This window comes from Caloenas nicobarica, chromosome 3 (assembly GCF_036013445.1).
Source record: "Caloenas nicobarica isolate bCalNic1 chromosome 3, bCalNic1.hap1, whole genome shotgun sequence".
Classification (NCBI taxonomy): domain Eukaryota; kingdom Metazoa; phylum Chordata; class Aves; order Columbiformes; family Columbidae; genus Caloenas; species Caloenas nicobarica.
In genome coordinates this window covers 71,133,274-71,156,518 of record NC_088247.1, presented here as the reverse complement: position 1 = coordinate 71,156,518, position 23,245 = coordinate 71,133,274, and the positions used below count along the sequence as shown (strand labels likewise).

The 23,245-nt window shown below is 42.6% G+C and overlaps 1 protein-coding gene across 1 annotated transcript; it reads left to right on the top strand.

The window, feature by feature from the left end:
* The first annotated feature begins 16,808 nt into the window (after nt 1-16,808).
* On the top strand, nt 16,809-17,850 carry STX11 (syntaxin 11). Its single transcript, XM_065632657.1, has one exon. It carries the CDS (start codon nt 16,809-16,811, stop codon nt 17,673-17,675), a length of 867 nt encoding a protein of 288 aa, XP_065488729.1. The 3' UTR covers nt 17,676-17,850.
* The last annotated feature ends 5,395 nt before the right edge of the window (nt 17,851-23,245 follow it).

The window sequence follows — 23,245 nt, the reverse complement described above, 5'->3', positions numbered from 1 at the left end:
GCAGCAGAGAAATCCAGTGGCTTGCTTGATAAACAACCAAGCCTTCAGCTCCCAGACATCAGTATTGTTCCATTGGCTCCAGTTAACTATGCTTATTTACCTCCATTATGTGAAAATATTTTGAATTTGTTCATTTATTGGTTACTAGCTTAATAAAACATACTGGCACCTGCCTTCATCTCCTGAGCCAACCGAAGTCCCAGGGCTACTTCCCATCCATCCCATCTGGTATTCAAGACTACGGTAACTAGATTTGCAGCTCTTTAAGAGCTCATGTATGGGTAATGAACCTTCAAAGCCGTGCATGGGTGCCAAGTTGTGGTTCACAAGGAATCCAGGAGCATTACACCGAGGGCTGGCTTCGCATGCCTTTCAGGCATAATTGCAGAAGAATGTTAAAACCTTTCCTAAATAAATAAGAGAGAGGGCCCTAGCATGATGCATCCTTTGACTCTGCAGCAATTACATCTGTACAGCTTTCAGTAGTCCATCCTTTTTTAACAGCCTTCTTCCTAATGAAGGAGGGAAAAGGAAAGCAAAAAGAAAACCATCTGCAGGGCTCAATATATAGAGAACTATGTTATCCCTCGTAAATCCAAATAACTCCACAGGCTTCAGCAAAGAATTAAGGTAGATTTAGCTAGCTGTGGACACACTTGGCTTCTGAATTATTTTCAGCACTCTGTTCCTCATACGACCAAGGAAGATCTCTTTACATCAGCAATGTTTAGTGAAGAAGCTGTAATGTCAGTAGCTTTTGTCAGAGGCTACAAGGAAATGTGAAAGACTCAGAGCAGGAACATTTGATGGACCTTACTCAAGGTGGAAATTCTGCAGCTGAAGACTTGGTTTACCTGGTAAATGAATACAGTGAAAGAATTTCCTAGCATCAGTCTCTCATTTCTCACTCCGCTCACCTTGGCAACTGATAAAACATTTAATTTCAAGAGCACTTAATGATCTGTGAAGTTAAAAAAGTTTAGATTAATATAATTTGTCTGGGACTAAGAAACAGTAATTTCAATGAATCAGTGTATGCTAGATTACATCAGACCTAAATCTAGCTTAAAAGAGGCTCTTTTGTACTGCACATCCAGAAAAGCATACATGGATTTCACATGTGTCTGAGAGCTGGCTCTGTGCTACAGAACTGGACTGATAGTAATTTGTTCTATTAGCTGAAGGAGTTTCCCAAGTGTCAGTTATTACAGATCAACAATACTATAACTTGAAATTAGTACAGGTGTTATGGGTACAAACTGTTCTGTACACATGGGTAAACTCAAGACAAACATAGGGATATTTCTATATAGTAGATTAGTGCATGGAATTGGAGGTGTAAATGTAAGCGGTCTGGTGAAACTGCTCTTCCCCAAAATTGACATCCCCAGGACTCCCAGATGCCCTGAGATGTCAATAAGTGGTAAGAAGGAGAAATCTGCATCCATGTAAACTAAATCCTAATTTCTTGGGTGTTAGAATAAACTTGGTCAGGTTATTCTGTGATCATCCTGGTGGGCAACTTGGTCAGAAGCATCAGGCTCCAGAGCAGAGAGATGAGGGGTCTCCCCAGCACAGGCAGTCCCTCTGGTCTATGGATTGTCCTTGAACTATTACACATCCTCGAGTTATTTTAACACACGTAAGACTCCAAATGGCTTATATATTACTTTTCACTACACATTTATGAGCACTGAAAGAAATTATGCCTTTCCTCTTTCTAGAGATAAAGTGTGACTCATCCAAAGCTATCACTCAAGATCTAGGTCAGGATTAGAAATCTTTAAGGAAAAAAAAAGCTCTTCAGAGAAATAAAGAACTAAAAGGGAGGCTTCCTGCCTCCAGATGTATTGTCCATTATGTTGCCCAAACTCCTTTAAAGAAATTATTGGCATCGGTGATCCCTACACTAATGAATTCTGCCTTTATCTGTGTAAATGGAATACATCCTTTCACTGATAAATGACCATTTGTCATGAAATGCCTCATATAATGAGAAGTAGTATGAAGTGTAAAATTACTTTGTTACCTTTGTAGCTTTGTATGTAATGTTGCTCAGGACTCAGGGGAGGATAAAAGGACAAGATTTTAAATCTCTTTTATGGGCAAATCACTTTTCTCTGTCCAGTCATTTTTATCATCAGTCTACACTGTTCATGTTATTTCAAAAGTGACTGAAATGAGCATAATAATCCAAAACAAGTGTCTTTCATATGTATGATGTCATGACAATCTTTTCATATGACTTCCCTGGTTTTGTTTCTCATAGCACTGTACAAACGGGCACCCTTTGTAGGATCCAGCAACATAACATGCTGAAGCACTTCAGCATCCTTGTTTGCCAATGGTGAATTATTTTTAGCTATCTATTCATGTAGATTTATTAGCTATCTGTCTCTGAAAATTCTCAACTGTCTTTAACCTTGTCTAATCTAAATGATAAAATTTATACAAATAAAAAGTCCTCTCAGTCTAATCTCCTTTCTTAGAAGGTTAATAATTTAACAATATAATTTAACCTTGCCTGCTACTCAGCTACTGGAATTGTAACTGAAGTCTCTCCCAAAGCAGAGGAGACTTGCCACTCATCTCTTTGGTCTTCCATACCCTCGTCCCAAATTATATGGAAGACACCAGATATTTCTAGATGAGCTTTTTGCTCTTGACTGTGTGGTCAGACACATCCAGCCCACACCTTTGCTTGTGCCAGAACAACGGCAGGTTTATTTGGAATTGTTGTCCCACACTATACAAAGCAGCCCGTATCTTTGATTACCCGTGAAGTTACATTAACAGGCAGCTGTATTTTCAGCTCCGCTCACACTAACAACACTAAAGGCCTATTTGCTTTCTGCGGCCCAGTGGCAAAGAGAAAGCCACCTGCTCGGGACCTGGGGCTGCTGCAGCTGGGGTCACAAAGCAGCAGCTTTTATAAGAGAAAACCTGCTCATAATTCAGTGTCTCCGGGTAGTTTTAGAGGACTGATGAGACCCACCTACCTAAATTCAGCTCCAGAATCAAGGTCTAAGACAAAGATCACAGCAAAGGCTCCACATGGAAGAACCCCACAGTACAGGCTTGGATTTTCTTAACTTTTCCTTCAAGAAGAAAAATCCACTCTATCAGACATATTTTTAACTGACTGTTAACCATAAAACCGTAAGTATTTACCTACCACTTAAGGTTTTTTTGTGTTTTGTTTTGGTTTTGGTTTTGGTTTTTTTCCTGATACAACAACAGCATAGAAAATAAGGAGGGAGGAAGCTTCGTATGTGTCCGCGAAAGTCTCCATCATGACAGAATTTTCTCTCGGCATGCCCAGGATAGGGGGGATGCAATGTTAAGAGAAATTTTAGAGCCTTATTGTAACTAACAATGGCTCAAGAAAGAACAAATGCTCTTTCAGCTCCTACCAGGCACCAACAAAAAAGAACTTCTATCTTATAAAATTCTTCATTCAATTTATCTCCAACTTTTGTGATGAAAGGGAGTAAAAAGTACACCCAAATAAGTGTTCGAGATGGTAAAGAAAACCAATAACTTCGTATCACAGAAAGACTTGAAGAGGCTCTGTAACTACTTGTGTGGCTTCTTTATGTGTTACTAGTGTGTATCAACAATTGTGTGACCTAAGTTTTTTTCATTTGTTTGTTTGTTTTTTAAAGTTAGACTGATAGGGAAAGTGTGAGTTTGTTTTTGTTTTCCCTAGGAATGGTCAAACTTACCGGAGCCGAAGGCACCACCTAAAACTGGGCTACATTTGACTCTCACCCTGAAGCACGGTGCCAAGTGCAGCTCCTTTGACATCCTATTTCCCTACGCAAGGCTCAAGCCAGCAGGACGGGACAGACTTCGCTGCATCACACAGGGGTGAGGGGGGCACCGGGGGTCGTGCCCCTGCCCCACTCGCGGTGCCGCTTGGCCCCGGGTTTCTTCTCAGCCGACCGTACGCCCCCTCGGGTTTAGGTCCCTGTCCGTCCCGGGCCTCACCGCACCTCCAAACCGCCCCTCACCCCCTCGCAGCCAGGTCGGGGGGGGGTGCTCGGAAAGCCCCCGCGTCCCGACAGGGAAGCGAGGACAAGAAAGGGCAGGGGCGTCCACGGAGACGGCGGCAAAGAAACGAGTAACCTCAGCCCACCCACGCGTGCCAGCACTCACGGGGCGGACTCTCCCCCCCAGGCAGATCGTGGTGCGAGGCGAGGGCCGCCCCGAGGGGCCTGAGGAGGAGGAGAAGGAAGAGGAGGAAGAGGGCACAGCGCACGGCCCCTGGGGCCGCCCCTCCCTGGCGGTCAGTGACACCCGTCCAGGGGCGGGGCGCCGCTATGCAAATCAGCCGCCTCTCGCAGCCAATAGGCGGGTGAGCTGAGCGGCGGGGGCGGGACGCTCCGCGGGCACCAGCGCTTGCCCCGACGGCGCGGGCGCTGCGACGGCAGCAGCACCGCGGGGAGCAGCGCGGCTGGAGCGGAGCGGGGCCGGGCCGGGCTGTCGTGCCCGGGGGTGAGTACCTGCCGCGATGGGGGAGGACGGGACGGCGCCTTCCTCAGGGAACCGGCCGGGCTGCGTGCCTTCACCTCGGGCACGTCGCCGTCGGCTCCCGGGACGGAAGCCCAGCCCTATCCCCGAGCCCCGCTCACCATCAGCCGGGGACCCCGGGAGCCGACCCGGCCCGCAGCTGCTTCGGGACACAGGGCAGCTCTGGGCCGGGCCGGGTGCTGAGCTCCGGCCGTGGTGATCAGCCCGTCCCTTCCCCTGCTGTCGGGGAGTCCCGGTGCGTGGCCGGTGCTCGGCAGCCAGCCCGGCCGGCAAGGCGGGAAGAGCCGCAGGGGTTTCGGAGCGCTTTGCAACTCGGTTTTGCGTAAGAATAAACGAAACTGCCTCGTTTGAGTCGAGAGGGGAAGTCAGAAGCCCTGGGGCAGAAGGGATGACAGGGGATGGGCACGGGACTTTTGGGTCCGGAGGTGCCTTAGCTGCCTTCGGGTAGCTCTAGTCCCGCAAAAGGGGTGGCTGGGTTTTTCGCAGGGTTGCTTTCTATTAATAATATGATCTCCTTGTCCAGTCCTCATGGGTGTCTGTAGCTGCCTTGTTTGTCTGGCTTAACGAGTATTAACATTTCATTCATAGTGCTCATATGTGGTTATGAATATGTTCATATGTGGTTATTAATAGCACCAGAGCAGATTTTGTAGAAAACTGGGTTTATATGCGAACTATAATAGCTTTCACTCCTTTCTTGGGCATCATCATGGCCAGATCTAGGAGTGGGTGCAAAAGTTAGTGTTCTTTGATTGCTTCTTATTAATCGATATTAATTTCCTTTCCTGCCAAGAAGAATTAGTACTTATGTATGTCTGAGATAACTGTATGTAGCTGTGTGATACCAGGAAAGGAAATGACTAGAAGAATAACACTGGCCTAAAATGGACATTCACACTTCTTGTTCCTGTTCTTTAGATGGTATTTTAGGAACCGTTTCTTAAGTTGTCAGGGATCAAAGTTGCAATATATGGCTTTTTAAGGCAAGAATACAATTTGAAGGATGCTGTTTTCTCACCAGTAGTGTTACTTTCTATTTAAATATTTTATATGGAAGTGGTGAGACTACAAGATCAGCATTTGGGTTTTTTTTACTTGAAATAGACCAAAGGTCTAACAGATAAACAGACTATAGCTTATACTTAAGAAAGGATGGCTTAGATACCCAGCACCTCTGATGTCCTTTTTCTCACCTTATTTTTTTTCACTGACCACTTTGTATGACCACTGCTCTGGAACCGAAATTGCATGTTAAGTCATATGGCAAATGAATCTGGTGTTATAGCTGAGACTAAAACTGCAAGTTAGCCTCTGTTGTCATAAGAGATCTCTGCGCAGAAAACAAGCATGGTACATAAGATCTCATGAGACATTAAAATGGGGATAATGTGATCACAATATGTTCTGGGCAGTGCAGATAAATGTAATGCTATGGAACACAACTTCATATTATATTACAGTCTTGGAGATTGTAGGTGCTGTGGGGTTAGCCTCCATATTTCACACCTTCCATTATATAATAACAGTAACCAAGATCTGCTCCAAAAGGAGAAATGGTAGTTGCCACTGGTGTAGAAATAATAAGAGAGGGAAGAGAATCTGTGGGGTGAAGAGAGTCAGCCACATTGCTCCCCAGCACGGGCAGCAGGCCTGTGCTTCCCTGTGGGAGCACGTACACTGTGCTGGGGACACAATGAGGGTGGGAGCAAAGGCACTGAACAAATCATGGAAATGCAGGGCCAGGGGGAGACATTACGTAGTCCATTTAGGGCATTGTAGCAGTGCACCTAAATCAGAGCTGAGGAACGTTTCTGTAGCCTCTCTCATTTCTCTAAGGAAGAGGGTCCCACAGTGCTCCTGCAGAGAAATGGTCTGATTTTCAGCTAGACACAGCGAGTTCAACATGGATCTCGTGTGAAATGAATGGATCGCTTTGTGTGTTTCAAGTGTCAACACAGGGAACAAACTGATCATTTCTCTTTTTATAAATTCCATTTATGCATTGGAGCACTGTGTGCTTGCGGTCTGCTATAACCCCACCAATGCTTTCCTGTTACCAAACGAGGTGTTCCCTACTTTCTATCTGCGCAAATAATTTATTCTAAATGTACCATACCAGGCTCGTATCTATTGAATATTCTTTTCTTTTTTGCTAGTACTTCTCTTACTTGCCAAGATCATCTTAGTTTTTCAACATTTCTCCTCTCCTCTGCCACCAAATGCTCGCATCCCCTCCCTTCCAGTTCAGTGTCACCTGGAGACTGTACAGGCTCATGTTTGGTTCCACTCTCTGAGTTGCTAATGGAAAACACGGATAACCTCCAAGTGTGACAGAAACCCATCATAATGTTGGCATATTCAAAACCAGGTCTGACGGTGAGAAGACAACTGCTGTGTCAAGTATGAAGGTGCTGGACCAGATACACTTTCCATTATCTTTTATCTGGCCTACCAATTTTCTTTGACCCTTTGGTCATCCCTGTAGTGCAGGGATGACAAAGCACAGTGCAGAAATTACTGAGGCAAAGCTAATTTGATCCAATAAACTCATCTCGGCACCAAATGCAGGGTTACCACTTTTATGCAGTTTTGCAGAGAACCTGTTTCTGGTTGCACTTGCATTTTGGGCTGCCCCCTCCAAGACGTGGCCCCCACGTGAGCCATCTCTGGTGAGGAACATTCCCAGGGAGTGACAGCACTGCTCCTGCCTAGGGCTGGCTCCTGGGAACCCACTTTTGGGGAGCAGGGGAGCTCTGCATGGACGGAGCAATGCAGTTCAGTTTCTACATCTATTTTGATAGTTTTTGCAGATTGTGTTGAGTGTCTTGATATCTCATCAAGCCTGTCACACAAAGCGTTTGGCTCTTCTGCTCTAGACCATATTTCTCTAGTTTATCACAGAGGCAATGATGTCACATATCTTGCCTTCGGAAGGCTTATCATGCATGCAGCTTTTGCTTTATCTACCATGATGGTTAACCCATTAATTGCCAAGATTATTCCTGACAAACTCACATTCATGGAAGCCATGAAAGTACTGAATGCTCCAGGTTTTCCTGCTATGCCTTTCCTCTGTGCCATATTTGTGTTAGTAACAAATTACTTATTTTTGAAAGCAAGAATAAAGCATGCTTGAACTTTGGATATGCCCAGTCAGGAACAGATTCTCTAAGTACCACTGCCAAGCATGTCCCTAATTCCATCTATATGTTGTCTCAACTTCACTGGTACTTTGAATGTGCCTAAAAACACCCATGGGCTGCTAAGTAGTGTAGAGTAATTGCCATAAAGTGTGCCAGCACCTGACATGTCCTAGGGCTGAGACTGGGGGTATGCATGTGTGGCTCTGGGGGTTATTTCCTGAGTAAAACTATTTTGATCCAGTTACAGTTGTGCAGATTTTGCAGTAGGATCCAGAACTGAGCCTTATGTGTACTGGCCCACATGAACAAATACCAATAAAACACTCTGGATTTAGCATTAAAGGGGTTTTTTAAAGTAAAGAGTACTTGATCTCAGATTATAACACTGTAATACAAGCTCTAAATATATGTGTGTTTTAAAAAGTAATGTTAATTTTAAAATGTCTGTAGAACCTGTTTCTTCTGACTGATGATCACATGCAACTTCATATTTCTACTCAGATGCCAACATAATGTCTTAATCACTTATGAATACCACTGTGTGGTAGCAAGAGTAGTTATATAAATGTGGTATGTACGTAGCAATTTTGCTGAGCCAATGTGTTTCAGGGAAGCCGAGGCGATTAATTAGATAATGTATATACTCACAGCACTGTAGTGACAGCTCTGCCTGTGAGTGCGTCGTTTGGTTTCCTTGTGCCATGACTCATAACGATGCCGAGCTGCAGTAATTGCCAAGAAATGCATGGATGGCTGTCTCACTGTTCATATTAGTGGTATGGTTCTGTATTAACTATTTGCCAAGCCGGTGGAGGTACAGCTCACGCTCCCCTTGTCTCCATCCAGGCCAATTTTACCTGAAGACCTGAGTGTTGCCCACGGCAGGAAGGACGGGCACGCTGCGGTGGGCAGCCCACAGCGCACTGCGTGTGCTGAAAAGCACCAAAGAGAGAGTCATGGTGGGTTTGGTTTTCTCCCCGCTTGGGTAAAATACGATGCCATGCATATTCATCTGCTCTTTGTAATGGTGCTCTGTTTTAGCAAGCCATGCACATTCAAATAGGACAAGGGGTAATGATTTTAAACTAAAGGAGGGGAGATTCAGGCTAGATGTGAGGAAGAAATTTTTTACAATGAGGGTGGTGGAACACTGGCACAGGTTGCCCAGAGAGGTGTTAGATGCCCCATCCCTGGAGACATTCAAGGCTGGGCTGGACAGGGCTCTGAGCAACCTGATCTAGTTGCAGATGTCCTTGCCCATTGCACGAGGGTTGTACTAGATGACTTTTGCAGGTCCCTTCCGACCTAAACTATTCTATGAAAACTGACTGGAGTCAGCTCACAGGTCTCAAGGATTCCAAGGATTTATCAGATTTTCAATATCTGCAGTTGCTAACTATATATTCTGTTGCTAGCATCTTTAGGAAAAGGAAGTGGCTAAATTCGGGGTGTGCATTAGCCTTTCCTGTCCTTAACTTCCATTTGTATATGGAAGCATGCTGACTGCTGGAGAGAGTTCCCAGTTTTGGGAGGGAGTTCAAATAATGTGCATGAAGACTTAATGCTTTTCAGTGGGCCATGTAGTGAAAATGGAGAAACTTTTTTTGTCAGCAGTCCCAGTACAGGACCCCTTCCAGCCAAATCTAGTTTCAACTGCTCATTAGTGTGACTTGTGAGAGGAGATACTGAGAATCCATTTTATCATCTATCCAGGACTGAAAATGTTTCAGTGGTGATCCACAGCTCTCCAGTGAAAATTCAGACAATCCAGCAAATAGTAGCAGTCTACCTATAGTAGCAGTCCACCTATATATACAACAAAGCTGTCTTCTCCAATGCAAGAATAATGTTTACTTAGCATATGCTACTGTGTAGTAACAAGTTAAAACTTCAGATATTTTTCTCAGTCTCAGCATAAATATGTGAATAATGTGATGCGTATTATTGATGCATTTAAAGCATGCCAGCAGCTTCTCCTAGTTTTAATACTGATGTCTGGAAAACCTGATAACCAGTCTATTGAAAACAGAAAGATGGTTAACCTTATTGAATACCTCTAGGAAGTATGAGATGCACCCTAGATCCTTGTATTTATAATATGCTCTCGTACAAATACTGAAAGTTACTTTATGTTGAAGAGATTGAATACTAGTAAGGAAACTGGGATAAGTCAGTGAAGAACCTCCAAAGCTATCAGTATTCCAGTAATTATTGTCTTATTGCCTCATTACTTTGAGACAGAGGCAACAAACTATTTGAATGTTAATTTCCATCTCACCCCCACATCTCCCCCCCAGGCCTTTCCTAGACTTTATGGTAGGAAAGGAACCACTGGAGACTTGGAGATCCTGAAAACTGCAGAAATAGCCTGATAAGAATTGAGCCATCCCTACTTCTCTGAATATATCAGCTTGCAATAAATAACATGTTCTGGTGCAAATGGAGAAGTTGACTCTTCACGCAAGCTTTTGGAAAATAACCTGCTCTGAGACATTTGCAACTGCACACACTTCCCACTAGGCTGACTGAAAGCGTGAAGGATGTGTTCTGCTCTACATAGGCTTTGACTGCAATAGATAGTGGGTAGTGTCTAATAGTCTTCGGATACATTTGTGGCTTCTTGCTGGATTTCTGTAGTTTTATAACTGGTGTTCTGTGTTGACTGATGTATTGTCAATCCTGAACACATTTTGTCTATTTTAAAATATTACCCAATCCAAGAAACTCCAGAGAAGATAACTTCTTCCAGTGAGGCCAAAAAAAAGATTTTGAAATGCTGATGTCTGTCATAGCTGTTAATATTGCAGTCAATATACAGACAGGATCTTAAAACAGCTCTAAAATGTCCTAATCATTAGATTATGATTTTTGGTGTTTCCTTGAGCTCTTATAGATGCAAAGCAAGAAGAAAGAGGAGCGATTTGAGAAATTCAAGTCTGCTGTTCCACCAGAGATGGACATGATTGAGGACACAGGGAATTTTCTCTGCAAAGATGACTAGCACTCTGCTATGAGTCAATTAGAAGCTCTTTTGGAAAGAGGAAGACCTATTGTAGAGAACAGTCTGTTTTCCAAGTTAATTAGTATTTTCAAATCTATTCTTAGATAATGGACACCAGGAAAAATTATGAAATCTGTCTAAGACAGTTTTTTCCAAAACAGAAAGATACTAGAAAATGATCATTAAATCTGAGACTCCAACTCTGAAATAAAAGGCTTCAGCTGCGTTTAACTCTTCTTTTACCTATTCATGACTTGCATTGTTGTGCAACAGCGTCACACTATTTTCCTTGTAATGGAGTGCGTTTGACTCAGCCAGTCCATCCGAGTGGATTTCCATCAATACTACATCCTCTCCAAGCAGCATGGGAAGTTACTGGAATGTGCTCGCTCACACTTGGCATGTAATTCTGCCTAGGAGTGGGTTATTTCCTAATTGTTCACCACTTGTTTCTTGGGTCACATCTATTGTGTGTCATGTAACAAGAGCACATGTCACTCAGAGACAGGATGAGCCATATGTGTTTGTAGTGGAGTACAGAAGAACTTTTACCTTCTGAGGGAGAGAGGAACTTCTAACATAGATTATTTTGAACTGTCTTGTTTTGAAATATCTGTTGTTCCTCAAATAGGCCACTTCAGCTGAAGTAGAAGCTTCATCTTTTAAGGTCCCACTCAAGGCTGAAGAGATTACTGGCTAGACTTTTGGTAATCCACAAGATGGTATTAACTAGCAGCTGCCTTTTATAAATGCTGTAGAAAGAAAAACTGTACACTGGCTTCCTTCCCAGCTGCTGGTGATGAAATATGGATGCTGTCATGAACCTGCTGCTTTATTTCAGTGATGTGGATATCCAAAGCTAAAGCTGAAATAAATACAGGTGTGCAACTTGTTGGTTTCTATAGAAATAACTTTTCATCCTTAAGTTATTTCTGTGTAGATAACAGGCTGTAGAACATTAGCACAGCAATTGAAATATGCTATGGAGGACTCCTGTTTGTATGTATGCAGGGCTAACAGTAAGGGGTTTTATGTGTATGCACAGTTTTTGATTTTCAGAGTGTATTTCCTTTGGTGTCTGAAATCCCACACCATGCAGAGTTGTGTGGGGCTGTAGTCTTACTGCAACAGGGCAGCCTGAGTCTTTCTCATGCATCACGGGAAACCTAATCATTGTGGTGATTCATACCAAGAAGTAGTATGCTAACATGAAGAGATGAGTATTGACCATGTCCTCAGCTGACTGTACTTAGTGGGTATCTGGCTTCAAAGTTGTAACCTCTGCAGTCATTACCTGGCCTGTATTTCCTGTGTGTGAGCGTGTGTTTGGGTGTACACACCATGATGGACAGCAGAAAGAACTTGATTTTCACAAGGATAGATGTATCTAGCTCAAAAATATTCATGCAAACATGGAAGTACATGGTCCAGTTTGAATATACACAGTACTTTTAAAGAAAACCAAACTGACAGCTAATCTATTAAAACACACACTCTTAGAATTAAGGTAGTTATACTCTTGGGGCTGTTACTCCAGAGTAGTTGGTGTCTTGAAATTCTAATGTGTAAGACGTATCTTAAATAAACCTGTGCAAGTAGTTGAATATATATGTATAGCACCCATGTTCGAATCAGCAAACTTTTGACCTAAGGCTGAGTAACAGAACAATTTAGATGGGACCTTTGGAGGCCATCAAATCCAGCCCCATTCAAAACAGACAAAGGTAGATCAGGTTGCTGAAAGGCACGTCCAGTCGAGGTATGAAAATCTTCAAGGATGCAGATTCCAAAACTTCTCTGGGCACCTTTTCCAGTGTTTCTGAAAGCTTTTGTGGGTTTTTTTGTTTGTTTTTTGGTTTTTTCCCCTTCTACTATCTGACTGGCTTTTCCCTTGTTTTCACTTGGGTCTGTTGCCTCTTGTGCTGTCGCTGTACATCTCCATGAAGGGTCTACCCTTGCATTACTCAGTTGGTGACAGCAACAAGATCCCCCTTGAGCTTCCCATTTTCCAGGCTGAACATCTCCAGCTCTCTCAGCTTCTCCTCATATGTCAGGTGCTTCAGCTCCTCTGACCATCTTGGTGGCTTCCCCTGGACTCACCCCAGTGTGTCCATGTCTTTGTGCTGGGGAGCTCCAGCACCAACACACCAGTCCAGATGTGGATTCTCAGGTGTCAGATGGGAGGAATCACTTCGGCCACTTTTGCTCCTCCAGCCCAGGATGCTGTTAGCCTCCTTTGCCACAAGAGCTCATTGCTGACTCACGTTCCACTTGATGTCCACCAGCACCCGAAGGTCCTTTTCTGCAGAGCTGCTTCCTAGCCAGGGAGACCAACTCTTGCTGCTGCACCAGGACCTATATTAAGGGAAAGATTGCTGCTCATTTTAAAGAACAAGTGCTGAGGCTATCCCTAACAACTAGTAATGTACTATGTATTAATGTATTGCTGTTTAATTACAAACAATGCTATCAACATGTAAGTAGATGCAAACTTTCCAGAGTAACAACAGCATCTAAAAAAGAGGTCAACTTTTCTAAATACTGATCTGTTAGGCTCCTCCCTGCTCTCCTGTGCTTGTTTGTTTGTTGCAGTTCTGTCCCTGACACTATCAAAGGAATGCTTGGAAGTTATTGTCCTCTCTTGGGAAGATCTGGTTCCCCTTTGTTTGAAATGAGAATTTGAAATGGGAAAAGACCTCTGTGGTGGTGTTGCATTTGAGCCTGCTGTTTTCCGTATGTAGAACTCCTAAAATTTCATCAGATTGTAAGTTTCTCAAAGCGGCAGTCTGCAAATACCCCAAATAATTTTGCTGTCTTTCTTGAGCAAAAGGTGCTCAAGAAAGCTGAAATCTAAACATTTTCTTGGCCCTCACAGATCTCTTTGGCCAAATATTGCAAATGCTAACCTACAGAGTAATTGAGCATGCTCTGGCTCAAAGCTGAATGATGTCCTCTGCAATTTGTGGTGTTTGTGGATGAATGTCATGCTGAAATACAGGCAGAAAGTCATTCTCTTCCTGTTCTCTGTTCTGGCCAGGCACTGTATGTAGATGAGGAAGAGGATTTTGAAACTGTGAAGAAGTGGGAAGCGGGCTGGGTGGTGCACTTCAGAAACAGAGAGAAAAAGACAGGACTTAGGAAGAATGAAAAACTATGTTAGCAAGTCCCTGATTTTGCAGGACTCCGAAGTCAGGCTTGAAGAGATGCCATCCATTTGTTAGGACAAAAGTGCGACCACTTTAGCTGCGGAGCCATTACCCTGACAGGTACAGGTTCTCAATGCAGAGTTAAAAGATCCTAATGTTGACCCCCTTGAATGTAAGTTTGGTTGGTAGTTTCAAATAATGTAGGCTTTTAGAGTTAAGCAGATGGAAACTGGGAAATCCCAGGTTGAAGGTTGTCAGTGCAATTGTTAATTTGATGCCTCTGTTCACATCTAGAATTGGATTTCACTGGATCTACTGGATCACAGAGATTGTGGGTGATGCTGTACATATCATTGGAGATAAGCTTCTCGCAAGTGGCCTCGATCCATGTGTTCATTCACTGATGTCCAGCTTGTTACTTCACGATCTTACTCAGCAAAGCGCCCAGGGCTTACAGCAGTGACCAAAGTCAGAAGGAGCTGACTTCTGAACATACCAGGTACAAAGAACTGTGCTTCATGTGTCCCAAGTGGGCATCATAACTCATTAAGAGTGGCAGTGTTGTCCTTAATCACTCTGGGCTGAAACTGTGGATGGGGCTGTTAGATCTGCCCTCCCCCAAAAGACTGTTAGGAGTTTATGGAGCTTTCCAGGGATTTATTTCACAGGAGAAAACTCTGAGGAAATTAACAGTAGTAACATAGTAAATGAGATATCTGTCCACGAACTGAATGATGAATATTAAATTTTACATTGTACGACATTGTTCAGCACATACAGACTGCGGGCAGAGACTTGGTGGAAGTGATATGACAGAGGCCAGTATTTAATTGCGTGATCTTCCTGTGTGTAGGCAACATCGTGGAGCAATCTGAGGTCACACGTGACAGCTCCTTACTCTTCTTTTAATGCTTGATGTTTTAACCTTCTGTGTTGTATTAAAAAATTTAGTGATATTTTTATAGAGGTGCTGCAGAATTAGTATATACATGAACTTATTACAGCATTAGTATTTTAATGTTGTGAATTATCATGTATTTGGTTCTCCATTGCTTCCTATTTTTATTTTATCCAGCACCTTAAAACAGCTGTGGGTGAGAAAGACAAATTCCAGGTTACTCTTTTGAGGGTAAGGGGAAGGAAGGGTAGACCTATTCCTACAAAATTATGAGTTTATTACACAGGAGCTCTGACTCAGTGTGGTTTTCTGAACGTGTTTTCTTTGTCAAGCACAAAAAATAAAATGTAATTATTGTTGAGTCAGTTGTCAGTCTGCTCTCTGTGGAAGGCTGATGAAATTTAGTTTTTCTCATGTTGAAGGAATGGTAAACACAGAGGCAACATAGTCCTGCACACACAATTTAGTTTACACAAATGGCACCTTGCTGCTGTGGATTGTCATTTTAAAGTCATAAAATGACTTGTCTATACAGTTCTAAAGCCAATTAAACCTGACTTTTAAGCTACGCCACACATTTTTTTGTTTTTCTTTTAGATGGGAATTTTTCATCTTGATGTTGTGACATAAGGTGAAAGTTTTGATTTTACTTTTGCTAAGGGAGGAGGTAGAAAACCCGTAATTTCCTAAAGCTTTCTTGGTATGATTGAGTTGAATCTAGATGGCTTATGTTTGGTCCTAATCAGGGCACTTCTCAATACCAGTGTATACACCCAATGAGCTATACAAGCCCAAGAGGCTCTGTCTGTGATGTGATCTTTCCCATCTCCTCCCTAAAATCTTATGCACATCTAACAATTCCATCAAACGGATTATAAACTTGTAGTTTTAATTCACATTACATCTCGGCCTGTTATGATGCCTATGTACACGTGCAACTTCTTAACCTGGGAATAACTGATGATCCTATGAAGAGATGTGTCATTCACGGTGGATAGCATGTTTGTAAATGCTGTGAAGATACTTTAATTCCTGGAAAACCAAAAATGAATGCTCCAGACACAGAGATCTAGAGATGTCCTTCTTCGTGCTACTGCTTAACTTGGTTCTTATTAATTTAAATGAGGTCACGGGATGTACAGCTTTTGTGACTGGAAATTTTCAGCTTCCTGCTTGCTGTCACACTTGGTGCAGGGTTCTTGCTGAAGCTTTCAGATTTCACTTTCTGCAAAGACGTAGGTCTAGAGTTTCAAGTAAACAACATACTTAAAGAAGACTTATGTTTTGTTACCACATAACTGGTCTGTACAGATTATGCATTCTGTGGCTTTTTAATGAGGCAAACACATAGAAAACAGATCCTGATGTCACCATCATACCGAATAGAAGGGTTGGATGGATGGTTTTATTTACAAAATGCTACTATTGCTCTTTTGTTTTGTTTGATGCTTGGTACACTGTGATAGCCTCTGGGGACACTAAACTTGCCTTTCCTATTATTTTTTTTATCCTATCTTGATACTTTCCACACCATTTCTTGAAACTTTTCTTTCCTGAGAGGCTTCCTACTCTTCTTCCAGGAAAAGCAAGCTTAGAATGACAGAGGACCTGTGACTTTTGAGGCAGTTGATGTAATGAAGGGTCAAGATCTAGAGGAGATTTCTCTAGTGAGTAGCTGTGGGAAGCGTTCAGTTATTAACATGTCTACATATACTTCCTATCATTTGCTCAAGAGTTTGTTTTTTTCTCGCCAAATGAAAGACTGGCATTTTTTGGGGGGTGGGGATTGTCATATTATTCTTTTGGATTTGTCTTCAGGATTTGTCGTCTTCTCTCTTGCACTTTTTTAGTTTCTAAGCTTTGTAGTTTCTAGAAGAGTGTTCTAGCACCAGAGTTTTGGATCCGAGATCTATTACTGTATATAAAATACCATGAACAAATCTAAAATCTGATATTTTGGGTTATCTTTGATGTAATTATGTTATCTATGAGTAGTTATAACTATGATGTAGTTATTAGTTCCTTGTAAACCAATATTTTATTTACTTTAAACTTCTTTCCTCCTGTTCCTCTGTTTTACAGGCAGGATGAAAGACCGGCTGAACGAGCTGCGGGAATGTGCCAGGTTACACAACCAACATTTTTCTGGTAGTGAGGATGATGAAAATTCACCCCAGGATGTTCTCCTTTACGAGACTGATTATGCCTTGGAAATTCTTCATAAAGACATACAGAACATCCGGACAGAAAATGACCACCTAAAAGAGGATGTCAAGCGGCTCAGAAAGCAAAACAGACGCTTCCTCACTTCCATGCGCCGTCTTAGTAGCATCAAACGAGATACTAATTGTATTGCCAGAGACATCAAGGCCCGCGGAGAAAACATCCACAGGAAACTCCAGATAATGAGAGATTTCAGCGAAGATGCAATAACAAAATACGGGGCAATGTCTGTCATTGCCAGGGTAGCAAAGAACCACTATGTTGACCTCATGCACGCCTTCCAGAAAGCGATGTTTGAATACAATGCAGCAGAGATGGACCAGCGGGAGAACTGCAAGATTCGAATTCAGCGGCAGCTAGAGATCATGGGAAAGGATGTTTCTGGCAACCAGATTGAGGAGATGATTGAGCAAGGCAAGTGGGACGTCTTCTCTGAGAATCTCTTATCAGATGTTAAGGGGGCTCGCTCAGCCTTGAATGAGATAGAGACACGTCATAAGGAGCTGGTGAAGTTAGAAGGTCGAATTAAGGAAATTCACGAGCTCTTTCTGCAGGTGGCACTGCTAGTGGAGGAACAGGCGGACACCTTCGATGTCATTGAGATAAATATGCAAAATGTTGAGGACTATGTAGGCGAAGCTAAAGACCAAGTGAAAAAAGCTTTGGAATACAGAAGAAAACACCCCCTGAGAACAATCCTCTGCTGCTGCATATCCTGTTTCAGAAGGTGACAATCCCACTGAAGCGATCACAGACCGACCCGAATGTCTTCAAAATGGAGCGTTCTTTCCAGTGACTTTTCTGTAATGACAGCCCCTAGAAGTGGGGGGACCATTTTGAAGTTGTTTTGTTCATTGCCTTTTTCTTAAATGTATTGAAGGCTGTTCTATTTGAGAGTTCCTACAAATGTCGATAAAGCTATTTTTAATCTATTTCTAATTGAAATGTACTCTGTTGCTGTAACTGGAGTTGCAAGAAGATCTCTGCAATGATACTTGTTTCAGATAGAGAAGAAAGAGAAATGAATGATGGGCTGATAACTCAGCCTAGGGAGGATGAGAAATTTCAAGAAGTGACTTTATTCTTATTTAACAAAGTGACGCTGCAGGCAGTGCAGACTTACCGCCTGCGGTGGCACAACACACCACAGAATCTGGAGGTTTCAGTTTTAACTAGTTTGGAGCCTGCTTGATGCAAATACTTGCACAGATTTTTGTTCTGTTCATTTGACAAAATACCGAGCTTGTTACCAGGAGCAGGACACAGAACTAGTTTCTATTTCAGCTTGGTTTCCATCTGTCACGAATCTTAACAGAAGTAACTGCACCTTAAATGATAATATGCACGTTTTGCTCCATTTGCATGCAAGTGATTGATTGCTGTTCTTCATTTTGAGTACCCACAACTTTGTCAATGTGGGTAGAAGCACTGCAACACCAAGGCAGCTGACATTTAACTTCGGCCACTCTCTATACTCTTAATTTCAAAACTGCCATGCTTTTATGCTTCTAATACATTTTTCTGCCAATTAATACTTCAGCCAGAAAAAATGCACTCAGTGGCCTTCTGCAGAAACAGCAATAAGACAACATTTGTGGGGTAAAGAAAGCATTATAGGGTGTCCTGTGCTGGCACATACACGCAAGCAGTTTTAGTGGAAGGATTATTCTCAATAGATTTTTATTTTTTTTATAAGCATTGATTTAATATGGATTTTTAATATATATTTTAAATAACATGAAGGATTAAATTTTTTTAACATTCTATTTTACCGGTGTACAAAAACTAAGGCTTTTCTCCCATTATTAGGAAATACCCACCTGGGAAAGAAAATAGACAGGTTTCTTCACTACACCTGAAGAAGAAAGAAAACATTTTAATGTCATTTCAGTGCTCTTTTCAAGCTTAAAAATAATCTCTCCTTTTGTGCAAGGGGAGTCTGCCCGCAGTAGGTTTAGAATATGAGGAGGGAATAGAAAATTTGCAGCCCTGGAAACCACTGAGCATCGTCAGTGAAGTGATAAGGTCTGGGGAGCAATTATAGCTCCTGCTTCTGAAGGTTTTTCGTCTATAATATTTCTAAGTGGCTTCCTGATACACTGTGATCTATTGCTATCCTTTGAATTAATGCAGGACATTTTTTCAGACATTAGTGACTTTTTTAAAAAAAGCTGATCCTATTCGTACCTATTTTAATAAATATATTTAAGCATTTCAAATATTTTGCATGTGGGAGTGTTCCCCGGGAGACGTGCATAGCCATCTTCCTGCATCAATCACAGCGAGACATTTCCCTTCTGACCTTTTGCACACTAATTTTATATGTGAAAAAACACCTGTACATTTCTTACTATTTATATCAGGGGTGTCAAGCTCATTTTCACCGGGGGCTACATCAGCCTCACAGTCCTAAAATTACATTCGGCCCTTTGAAGGCAACCACGAGGTTGATGTGGCTGCCGGTGAAAATGAGTTTGACACCCCAGATTTACATTGTTATAAAAAACCAGCAAAATAAATTCAACTTCTAGGCTTTCATATCCTAGTGGGACACACTTCTTGGCAAGACAGGTTTTTCCCACACAAACAGAAGCTAAATGGAGAACTCTTTTCAGAAACTGAGTGTCTTACACTGAAGCACATCTGTGGTAGCATGGAAGAGTGAGGAGTACTGATCTTCTAAAGTAGAAGATATTTTGATATTCAGTGATATCCTTATGCTGTCAGTATTATGCTTGCCTAAGGACCTCTTCAACAACCCAATGTTCAAACTTGAAACAGGAGGAGGGTGTTGAGCTGGCACCATGAATACTGCTTTGATGCGACTAAAGAAAACAAAGTCGTTTATTCGCTAGGTGCTGCCATTCAAGTCAACGGAACTGTGCATTTATAGAGAAATACCCTAGACCTCCAAGGGCTAACATGTGGGCATAAATCAATGGATAATAAAATATGTATTTCATTTTGTCTGCATATTCTTAGCACTCACCAATGCTTTTGATAAAAATGTGTACATATTTTTTTGTTGGTTTCTTTTTTGCACATGTGTCTGTCTACAAATGGAATAAAAGATTTAATAAGAAAAACTGAAAGTGCAGAGTGTTGTACATTGAATCAGCAGCTCTGAATAGTTTCTTGCATTGTCAAAGTTTAGTTTAAAAGGTGCTGGACTAAACCATGAATTGGTTAAAGGAGATTAAACAATGCCTAAAAAAAAGTCCTCCTAATATTTCTTGCCCCAGTAAATCAAAAGTGTTGCATATTGAGATAGACTTACCATAATTTTTCCTATAAAAACCATGAAAAATGAGTGTCATACCTTCTAAGATGATTCTCTACTTCAAGACAAAAATCAAATTTATTCTGGCAGTTCTGATAAATCTTCTTGATTTCATTAGTAGATATGCAAACCTTATATCTTAAGTCCGATTTGAGGCACAAGGAAAGAGAGTGAAAGTGTGAAGTAAAAGTAATCACAGACCTTCTCTGCTGACTGAAGGTTGTTGCATGCCAAGAAGAAACTGAGAATTATTGAAACACCAGCCTGAGACCCTTTAAAATCTTTTAAAAGTCACATTGTGAATTAGAGGCACTTAAAAATTACTTCCTGTAACTGAAGAAATCATTCTCTTCCCTGCAAACATGTGTTCATTGCTTAATACTGTGGGGGTTTTTCTATGCTTTAGTTGTGTAAGCACTCAAATTTTGCCATCCCGTGAACTTGCCTAGTCACAGTTAAACAGACTTTTGAAAAAACCTGATGACACTATAGCTGCAAAGACTCATGCCACACAGGATGAGTGGAAGAAGGTGATAAAAGTAGCTTGATGATATGTTAGCATGCTAATAACAGAAGCTGCAGAATGGACATCTTCATGCTCTTGAAAGAAAGCTGCCTTTTCATTCTGAAAGTCAACAGGACTTCTATGGAGATGCACATGGCATATTCTGTCAGTCGGGGTTTTTTTTCCCTTTCTCTGGTGTGTCAAACCTAGTAGCTGGGTTTGAGGAGGAAGTAGTTAAACTGTGAGAAGGACTGCTCTAGATATTAGGGTTACTGTTACTTTGGTTTTGTCTCCTACTTAAAGCAGCAGAAGCTTCAAAAAACAAAAACAAAATCAAAAACCAAACAACTATGAATCTCAGCTCTTTCTCAGGTGGAGAAAGGAGAACTGGCAACCAGGCACACCTTGCTCCTTAAAATGTAAAAAAGCATTGCATAAATTTAAACCAGCAAAAAATCCCCACTTACAAAATAGAATGCCTAGTATATATTGCTGAAATTCTTGGATATGTGTGTGAGTCTCCATTTCATCTTACGGGATTTTTGTTGTTGTTTTTTGAAACATGGGTTTAATTTTGGAGAAATGGCAGTGGAACAATTACTACCTCAATGCAAGAGACCCAGACTATGGACGCACTTGCACAATTAAGCAGGTAACTCTCGGGTGCATGTCTTGGGAAAAACTTCTCAACATGAAAGTATAGCTCTTAGTTTAAGACCCAGATATCTTTTTTAAGAGGAAAAAACCTGAGGATGAAATGAATAGCTAAGCCAAACTGCTGCTTCTCTAACCTAAGGAGGCCAACCTACATTAAGAATGTTTTGAATGCACAGCCCACATTGTATTTTATAATTTCTTGAAAAAAAAAAACGCAAGTTCTCTAAAATTCTGAACCATGGGGAGATATTTGGAATGGATTTGAAAAAGAGCTACACATGGTTGTTTTTCTGCCTCCAGAAAAATGTCACAGACATGATGAAGGCAGGAAACACTATCACTTAATAGCTACTCTATGTGGTGATTACAGTTCATTTCCAAAGCAATGTGATTTTCACATGGAGCCATGGTACTTGTTTCTCTAATATGTAAGAAGGCAGCAGTAGATCGATCTTCTTCCACGTTTCTAGTATATTATACAGTGTCTTTGTAATAGATGAGCTGAAGCCAGAACAGCCAGTGGAAGACAGTTCCACTGTCATACCTTACCTTACAGTGCATTCACTGCTGGGGCGCAAAGTCTTAACATGAAAAGGTAACATTTTACTCTGTTTCTCAGAAACGATGTTAGATGTGAATAGAGAAGGAGATAACCACCTCATGGCATTTTGCCACACGACACCTGCTGAAAGCACAACCCTGCTGAACAGGGAGCAATGCTAGCTATGGTATGATGCCCATTTCAAGCAAACGATACAGTGTGGTAAGTTTCAGTCAAAGAGCTGTTCTTTTATTCATGGGCTCCAGCATGTAAATAAAAGAAAGGAAAAAGACCATGTAAGTTTCGCATCTGTTCTTCATGTGTATCAAATGTTAACAATCTACTTTTATTGTGTGAGAGAAGTATTTTCCTTCACAAGCACACCTAGTGTACTGGGGGGTCTCTGAGTGCTAACAGCTGAAGAGGTTGGGCACCACCTGCGCCGGCAAATTTGAAGCCCAGACCCCTTGCAGAGGGGCACCTACAGCCAGGGTGTCTAACAGCCGCACAGGGTATCTCCTCCTGCTGACGGGGAAGCACATGGGCCCTGCCTGCCTCCTCCAGTTTGCCGGAGGCTGACTCAGTCCAGCGCTCCCGGCCTGTGCCCCACCAGACATTTGTCTCTCAACCCTTGGGTGCAGGCTCGAAGGTGGCCAAGTTTGGCAAGATGCAGGATGTCTATTTTCTCTTCTGGCAAATGGACAGCAACGGCGGCAAGAGCGGGAGCCGGGCGGGGGAGGGCTGAGCGCTGGGGCGCTGCCCCGTTCCCCTCTGATGGGGGAAGGGGCAGGAGGTCGCAGCGCAGACGCTAATGGGGGATTGCGATAGGTGCTTCTGTAGACCGGGTCTGCAGTGCCGATTGGCAATGAATCTTTGCTCCGCGATACTTTTCTTCTAATTAAACATAATTGATAGATTTTGGCTGTGTTGGTTTTGGTTTGCCTTCTCCGTGCATGTTCCAGGAAACACTTGGACAGGAATGAGTAAAATGTCAGTATGTAACACGGGTTTCCCCAGGCGCACCTGTCAGCTGATATTTCACCATGAAGCATCTCCAGTGGGCCGGGGCGGGGAGCGGGGAGTTGGGGCGCAGAGTCGTTTCACTTTTTGGTGGCCCGAGTCTCACCGGCACAACTTCCCTACAGCCCTCTCACTGCCCCCGTGAACCACGCCGGCACCGCGGCCCCCTCCGCCTCTCCCGCCCGCCTCACCGCGGCCTCGAACCCGCACTCACCGAGCGGGGGCTGCAGGGGACCGGCCTCGCACCCCGCGGCCCCGAGCCGGCCCGGCCCGGCCCAGCGTCCCCAACGCCGCCCGC

What these genes read in the sequence shown, in the direction of transcription:
- STX11 (XM_065632657.1), top strand. Translation starts at nt 16,809, where the DNA reads ATGAAAGACCGGCTGAACGAGCTGCGGGAATGTGCCAGGTTACACAAC.